Consider the following 8,444-nt stretch of genomic DNA (forward strand, 5'->3'; position numbering starts at 1 on the left):
CACACTTGCTCATACTTGCACACACACCCACGAGCATACACATGCATGTGTGTTTGCACACACACAGCCATGGGACACTCAGCAATGTTCAGAGTGGGTGCAGGTCTCCCTTGCACAAACAAAGCCCCCAAATCATGGTGGGCACAGGAACAGCCTTGTCACTGTCCTGCTTTGTGACGTTGGGCAAACCCTTCTAGCCCTCTAGGACCTGACGTCCAAACGGTCCATATGGAAAGGGGACGGGCTGAGATGTGCATCAGACAGAGTTCCAGCAGCAAACAGGAGGTGACACAAGCTGGCCCCTGAGCGGAGTGATGAGCTGTGTTCCTGGACAGCTGGGGGAGGGTGGAGCCTGGGGTGGCTCTGGGCCTGGGGGGTCTCTCGCCCAAGCCCGAGGGTTCCGTGTGGAAGAGCTGGAAACCTGGGAGTGGGCAGACCCGTCCTGACACTTGCCAGGACTGAGCAAAGGCCCAGGATCGCCCGGTGGGGAGGAAGCTACTGAAGGGCCTGGTGACCTCCCGCTGTCCTCTGTGGCCCTCCTGGCTCGTCCCATGGTCTGGACCCAGGTCAGGCCGGAGGGCGCTGGTGGGCCTGGGGGCAGAGCAGAGGGGTGCAGAGCTGAGATACCCAGGTCAGCCCTGTATGTGGAGGGCACGCCTGCGATGAACAGCACCAGTCCGTGCCAGGACCAGTGGTGGTGCTGAGTGCCTTTCCTGTGGCTCGCAGGGATAGAGAAGGTCAGACTGCCATCCCCCCATGGGGGAGCTTGCACACACACGGCTGCACGCAGAAACAGACTGGTCCCTGGGCCCTGGGCCTGGCTCTGCCACTAACCCATCGAAGGCACTAACTGGCCAGGGGACTCACCCCCAGGGCCTCCGTCCTCGGGACCTGCTTCCCTCGAGGTTGCCAGTCTTCTCTATGGACACAGAGTAGAAGGCCGGAGCGGCCCAGGCTGGTGTGTGGTGACCTGTACCACCACCCACTGCCCATGACCACCCCCCCGCCCATCACGGTCCCTGGTGGTGGCCTGCCGGGCCCGCCCTGTCTGTCCCCTGTGGGAATCGGCGAGGAGCTCCTCAGGCACGACAGAGGCTCCGCGGCTTTATCTTGGCTCAGCAGGCCTGTCTGGGCCCCCTCCCGTCCCCGCGGCTCTGTGCTGAAGCCGCCAGCTTGGACGGCGTCCCAGGGCCGAGCGCCCCTGGAGGAGGCTTCCCAGCAGCTTCTGTGGGTGGGCTTCTGAGACCCAGGCAGACGGGAGCCCGCGAGCCCTTTGCGGGTGGCGGATGGAGAGCCGGACACACAGGCAGGATTGCCACAGCGAGAAGCAGGGGTGGGCCTGCCGACCTCACACCCTGCCAGGGGCCAGAGGTCGCCGCCTAGACTCTGAGCTCCGGCGGGCACCTGCAGTCGTGTCGATCCGGGCCCCGCAGCGGGGGGGTGGGGCACTGCCCTCTGTGCTTCACACCCTTGGCCGTCCCCCAGGAGCCAGCCGCAGCCCAGGCGTGTGGAGCTTCCCAGGCAGGCACATCGGCGTCCGATCAGGATGGGCTCCAGATCCCGAGTCGTACTCTGCGGGCACAGAGACGCAGCCGCACAGAGCCCCCGAGACCCGGGGCTCACTGGGAACATGCCCTGCCAGGCGATACAGCCCTGTTTGGAGAAGGTTCTGGGCAAGGGGGTGCAGGGAAGCCTCAGAGCTGATTCCTCTGAAGGGGGTGTGGGCGTCCCCGACCCGGCGGGCGTGGGCGTCCCCAGACCGAGCGGCCGCGCTGGCTTCCGCTCCTGCGGGCTCTTCCCGCAGAGTCTTGCTGCCACTACCTAGAAAGGGAGGGACAATGAATTTTATAAGGGGGCGGATTTGTTTGAAACTGACTCAGAATAAGGACAAGGGATCGAAGCTTTGAAAAGATGTAGGTGTCCTTGTCCTTAGCTCTGCCGAGGACGCCTCCTTTCCCGGTCCCGGGCCGTGGGCTCCCCCGAGCACAGACTGTGGTTCCGTGGAACGCAGACTACCTGCAGCCGACAACAGAGGGTGTGTGCTCACGTGCGTGTGCGGTGTGTGTGCGCGGGTACATGTGCAGTGTGTTGTGTGCGCCCGTGTGTGCGCGCGGGTACACACAAATGTGTGCGCACAGTGTTGCGCGTGCACAGGCGTGCACGTGTGCATGGGTACACAGGTGTGTTTGTTTGCACCTGTGTGTGCCTGCGGGGGACACATGTAAGAGACGCAGACAGACACAGAAAGGAACAGGGAGAGAGAATATAGTCGTGCTGAGAAGCGTCCGCCCTGCACGGTCTGCAGAGTGAGCCGACTGACGGCCGTGGACAGACAGACAGAGCATGCTGCTGCACTGACCGGCTCTGTCCCTGTCATGCATCTTGCAGGGGCCTTTGGCCTGCTGCCCCGTGGTTCGTAGGTGGAAGGGTCGGTCCTGCACCTCTCCCCATACCTGGTGTCTGCTCAGTCTCCTGGGGACACCTGGCCATGCTGTCCTAGGCTGCTATGGGGGATTCCGCACAGGGGAGGGGCCAGCCCCCACGCGGCTGAGGCCTGGGCTGGCCTCTGCCCGGGCTGTGGCTGTTGTCTCCTCATGCCCTGTCTGGCCCTTGCGAGTGGAAGGACTCGGGAAACCACCCACTGAGGGGCCCCTCCGCCATCCTGGGACACTCCCCTGGGCCCGGAGCTGGATCTGCATCTGTCCCCAGCCCGCACCTGTCACCTCTTCTCCATCGTGTCCTGCCCCTTTGTCCCTGACCCCAGGGCCTCACCACCTGCTCTCTCACTGCTCCCTGCTGGGGAACGGGGCCACCACCACACCCTTGAGTCTCCCGTCAGCGGGACCCAGGCCGGGGCTCTGCGTGTGGAAAGGGAGCTTGTGCCCTGCTGAGAGCTTCCAGCCAGGAGTGGGGCTTCTGAGACCCCCGGATCACGGTCTATGGGCAAAGCCCCCGCGGTCGGCCTGGCTGAGCTCCTGGAAGGGGCCTTGACATGTGCAGCCGCTGTGTACTGCGCACTCCCTGCCGTGTGCGTCTGAGAGCACACAGACGTGTCCACCCGGCACTCACCCCGTCACCGCGTGCTGGGCTCACCCCTCGTGTGTGGGCAAACTGGAGGCTCCCTCCCAGGGGCGGAACGCTCGGCCGCCCTCCTGGGTTCCCGACTTTCCACACTGGGTTCCCGTTGCATTTTATGTGAGGACAAGAGGTAAGGGTCAGAGAGGGCCTGTCATCATGGCCCAGAGCTGCTTGTTTCCCTGGACAGGCCCGGGGGCGGGGAAGGCCCTCTGTCCCCCTCCTGTGCCGGGGACCGTGGGCGTGGCTTGGCTACAGCAGCTGCACCACTGCTCCTTGGCCTCCTCCCCCGCCCATGGGACCCCGCCCCCTGCCCGCGCCGCCCCATGAACCTCAGCACACGCCAGGGAGCCTCCTGCTTCGTGAGGAAGACGTAAAGACAGCGGCTGGGGTTGCAGACTGTTTTGTGATTGAAGGAACATATTCACGTACTTTAAGGGCTCCTCGTAAGGGTCAGATGGGGTCAGATGGGGTTGGTTGGGGCCACCGAGGAAGCTGACGCCCAGAGCGAAGCTGTGCCCACTCAGCCTGCAGCCCCACTGGCTGAACGTGGGGCCGGGGTTTCGGCGGAACCCGGGCTGCAGCGCTCAGCGCCCCACACGCAGCTGCCTGCCTCCGGCTCCTGGTGGGCAGGAGGGGAGGCCCGACTCCTCTTGTCCAGGGACTCACCCTAAAATCTGGGAGGCCAGGTCCTAGCCCGAGGGGAAGGGAAGTCGTGATGTCAGTGGGCTGCCCCTCCCCCTGTGGGCTCCCCCGTCTGTGGCCCCGCTGGCTCGTGCATGCCCTCCTGGCCACACCCCCGTGGGCTCCCCCGTGTCTGCGTCCGGCGCGCGGCGGGTGTTGAGGCCTCTCTGCGGGGTCCGTCGCCGGAGACAGCGGTGGGTCCGTGTTGCTGTGTTGGTACCAGGCCCCCTTTCAGCACTGTGGTGGACTCGGGATCGTGTGGCCTCCCGACAGGACCCGTAAGTGTGGTTCCTGCCTTTTCTGTCCGCACTGTGCTTTTGTGTGCAATACCGTTAGTGTCCCAGGCCACTACGTCCAAGCCCCACTGGCCAGGCAGCTTACGGCGGCCGTCGCAGAGCCCAGAAGGCAAGGTGTCCGCTGGGCTGCACTCCCTCGCTCTGGGGACAGTCCTTCTCTGCCTCTTCCTGCCTCTGGTGGCCCCAGGCGGTCGTCCCGGGCTCTTGGCTGCGTCACGGTGTCTCTGCCCGGGGCTTCACACGGCCGCCTTCCCCACGTGTCTGTGTCTTCCCGTGGCATTCTCCTTTCTGTGGGGACCCCAGTTGTGGTGGATCAGGACCGCCTGGTGACCTCACCGGAACATGAGTGGCTGCAAAGACCCTATTTCCCAAACAGGGGACATTCCCAGGTGCTGGGGGTTGGGGCTTCAACACGACTTTTGGGGACACAGTTCAACTCATGACATGGCCTGTGCTGCTAACACGTTTCCTACCCAGAACATTCGTTCTTAGGACAGAGCTGCCGGCAGGAAGGGCTCCAGGGCTTAGATAGGTTGAAGAGCCTTTGATGCCTTTGAACTCAAGCGGAGGCCAGAGGGAAGGCCTGTGGCTGCTTTGGGGACGGTTTGGACTGGGCTGGTGCCGTCTGTGTGTCCCGCACGGCTCGCCCGCCTCTCCCAGCGCACGTCAGTGGGAACATGCACAGACGGCCACCCCGTGTCCTGCGAGAACCCCTCCGGCCCCGAACTCACACGCGTTTCAAATGGTGCTGCTCGAGCAAACTGGAAAGGCCTTCCGGGAGCCCCGGCCCCTTCCGTCTGTGAGAGGTGTAGGACTGAGGCGACTGGTGCCGCGTGTTTCTGCACGAGCTTCCACTCCCTGACTCGCTGTTTGTAAGAACCGTGTGGTCTGCGCACTCGCGGGCTGAGGCCGGTCTCCCACGGTGTCTCCTGCCCACAGACATCAAACCGGATTTCTCAATGGACAGTGCTGGTTCTGAAGCCACTCGGATAACTTCACAGGGGTCAGGAGACCCACACCACAGAGACTCCCCTCTTCCCACGGGGGGTCCCAGCCCACGCATCCCGGGAGTGCGTTTGGGGTTGGAAACAGGAGTCACAGGGTCGGGGAAGCTCCTGGAACTCTCTGCCCCTACACACACGTGCCACGGGGGGACACGCTCCTCCTGGGAACGTGCTCGCCATAGCTCAGCACCAACCCGTGCACGTGTTCCCACATGGAAGTGACCTCCTCCACACGCGTGTGCACGCACACCCACCACACATGTGGCAACACATACACACACATGGGATTTTTATACCAATTTGCATGTTTTGTTCTTGTTTGTGGAACGTCTGTGCGGACGCCCCATTCATTCTAAATGCCCCGGCAGGCCACAGGGTTCTTGGCCTGAAACAAAGAGGTTGAATATGGACGTGGAGTCTGGGAACCCGGCCTGGAAGCCGGAAGCCGGTGTGCTCGGGCTGCGCTCCCCCGAGGAGCGCCAGGGCTGTGCCGCCCTGAGGCAAGCAGCCGTCGTCCTGCAGTGGCAGGAAGTCACGTGGAGGAGACAGGACACTAGGGCGCGCAGCAGGGCACCCCCACGTCCGGCTCTCACCACTGAGCTCTGCCCTGGGTGCTCCCAGGGCCGGGAGAGCAGCCGCGGACGGAACGTCGCACAATGTCCTGGTTCGCAGCGGGCGCCCGTCCCCCGCTGCCCCCTGTGGTAGCGGGACGTCTGCAAGGGCTTTGTTTTCTGTGTTGGGCCTTAGACAGGTAGCCAGAGGGTTAGCAGGGAAGGACCACCCTCGCCTCCTGGAATGGAAAGCAGGTGCACGTCACTATCAGGTAGTCTGAGGGGTGAGGCAGCCGCCGTGCACATCCATCCTAAAGCCCCAATTTCTCCTGGAAGAGGATTGGCAGAAAAAGAGAGGTTTGGGGGCACCTGGGTGGCTCAGTGGGTTAAGCGTCTGCCTTCAGCTCAGGTCGTGATCTCAGGGTCCTGGGATCGAGACCCACATCGGGTTCTCTGCTCAGCGGGGAGCCTGCTTCCTCCTCTCTCTCTCTCTGCCTGCCTCTCTGCCTACTTGTGATCTCTGTCTGAAAAATAAATAAATAAAATTTAAAAGAAAAAAAAAAAAGAGAGAGGTTTGAAGTCCGTTCTTTCTGGAATGTCCAGGTCCCTTCTTTGCGTTATACATGGCCATGCCAGTGCCAGCCACGGATCGGTCCGGGGCCGCAGCTCGGGGGGCGCCCACTGAGCCAGGGAGGGCAGCCCCCAGCTGCGGAGCAGTCCTTGCCCGCGCAGCAGTAAGCACGGAGGGCAGTGATTCTCGGGCTCCCGCCGACTCTGCCGCTGGCTCTCACAGAACCGGAATGAACCGGAATGAACCGGAACGCACCAGCAGGCCTCTAGAGATGCTCTGAGGTCGCGGGCCAAACCGTTCCTCCGGATTCCTGCTGCATCCCGGTTCTGATAGGGTCCCTGCCCCTCCTGCCGGGCGCACAGTCCCCTCCCGCACCATCTGCCTGCTCCCGGGCTGGCGCCCTGTCAACCTTCCCAGCTACAGCTGGGAGCCTTGGAGAGCTGGAGCTGGGCTTAGCAGAAAAATGAATTTGAATTCTTCCCTCTGGGCCCCCTCTTGCTTTCCCCGCCTCCCCCCCGCTCCAGGACCAATTTATCTGCCAGTCCAGCCTCCAAGCGGAGTTGGGGCCAAGTTGGCGACCTGCCCACGCTTGTCAGCTTCTTCGACCAGATGACAGGAGAGCAGCAGTCCGCCAGGGAGGCCGCGAGGCCCCGTGTGTCAGGGCTGGCAGGCGCCGCGCCGAGGGACGGCGGGCGGGGCAACCGGAAGGTTCTCCCAGACCACCGAGGACCTGTGGCGGGGGTGGGAGGTCCCTGGCCCGGGGGGACACGAGACTCTGGGTGTGTGTGTACATGTGTGCATGTAAGCACACGTGTGTGAACACACCGAGACCATGCGTGTGCACAAACCACGTGATGGCATCCGTGTGCACACATGCGCAGGCACACATGTCTACGGGCGATCGTGTGTACACGCGTGTGCGCATGCGTGTTTGCGTGTGCATTCCTGAGGCGGGAGGGAAAGAGCTGGAGGTGGCGTTTAAACCCTCTCCCGCCCTCCGGAGCCCCGGCAGGCGTCTCGTGCCGCTGCAGCGGCCTTGGCCTTGACATGAAGTCTGCTCGCGGCGGCTCACCTGCCATGGCCCGGGGCTGCTCCCCCGGGCTCAGACTCCCCGCGTGTATGAGCCCGGGGGGCCCGCCCAGGTCTGGGGCAATGAGCCTTTCTGCAGCATCGCTGGCCTCGGCGCGCGGCGGTGTCTAGACCCACTCGTTCCGTCGGCGATGACTCTCTGGGCTTGCTGGGCTGTGGGTCCAGCTCTCCGCGCTGTGAGGGGCCGGAGAGGAGGGGAAGGAGAGGCACCTTACGAGTGTCCTGTGAGAGGCTGACACAGCCAGGCTGGGGGGAGCCTCGGACGCCCCCCAGGGCCAAACCACTGGACACGCTGTCTTAACGGACCCCTGTGCTGCCGGGCACCAGTGTCCCCTCTGTCCTTGTGGGAAAGACTCTGGCTTCCAGCGTCCGCGCACTGCTCGGTCACCCCTCCCGACCTCCTTTCTTTCTCCGACTCCCAGTTCTCATGCTGGGCCTCTCACAACCTGGGCACCGTCCCCAGGGGTCTCCGCGTCACCCCGGGCTGCAGGCACTCCCTCACCCAGGGCCATGTAGGTGTCTGCCCCGACTGCTGCGGAGCTCCGGATCGGCACCTCCGGCGGCCCCTGGGCCTCTCTGCTCGGAGGACTCACAGATGCCTCAAAGCCGGCCAGCAACCACCCACCCGCCCGGCTTGTCCTGGCTGCGTCCCAAACCAGCCCGCCCGCATGCCGTCCTGGGAAGCAGGGCTCCGCAGAGCTGGAACCCAGAGGTCCCTCCGGCCTGCTTGCTGCCCGGCCCCGCACCCCCCTCTCCTGCAGGGGTCCCTGCTTCTCCATCCTTGGGCTTTCATCGTCCTGAGTCCTGAGCACGTCTGAAGCCCTGAACTATCTCTGCGTCGAGCCTGGGCCCTGCTCCGCACTGCCCCGCCCTTCCCTCCAACACAGGCTTTCGTTCGAGCCACAGTCTGTCTCCCTGGAGCTTCCTTCTCATTCTGGGATGCGGTGTTCCCTAGTCCCTGCCTTGGGGCTGCAGGGAATGGCCGGTCCCTCCCCAGTCCCAGACTCAGAATCGGAGGAAATAACCTTTGGAGGACGGGAGGCCGCTGAGTCTTGTGACCCCCCGCGTGGCTCAGGGCCCCTGGGACAGGCTGAGCCACCGTACAGGCACTTCTTTTCCAGTGGCCGGCTCTGTCTGCTGGGACTGGGCTGTCTCCCTGCCGCTTGCCCTACAG

General features: G+C 63.9%; 1 protein-coding gene across 1 annotated transcript; it reads right to left on the bottom strand.

Moving 5' to 3' along the window:
- Positions 1 to 3,467: 3,467 nt before the first annotated feature.
- On the bottom strand, positions 3,468 to 7,782 carry LOC123394168. Its single transcript, XM_045087913.1, has 3 exons — positions 7,773 to 7,782; positions 7,254 to 7,566; positions 3,468 to 5,849 (listed from the first exon to the last, which is right to left on the bottom strand). The coding sequence occupies exons 1-3, from the start codon at positions 7,780 to 7,782 to the stop codon at positions 5,243 to 5,245; spliced, it is 930 nt and encodes a 309-aa protein (XP_044943848.1). The 3' UTR covers positions 3,468 to 5,242.
- Between the last annotated feature and the right edge of the window lie 662 nt (positions 7,783 to 8,444).

The sequence above is a fragment of the Mustela putorius genome, unplaced genomic scaffold (genome assembly GCF_011764305.1).
Source record: "Mustela putorius furo isolate JIRA1106 unplaced genomic scaffold, ASM1176430v1.1 tig00001618_pilon_pilon_pilon, whole genome shotgun sequence".
NCBI classification, from domain to species: domain Eukaryota; kingdom Metazoa; phylum Chordata; class Mammalia; order Carnivora; family Mustelidae; genus Mustela; species Mustela putorius.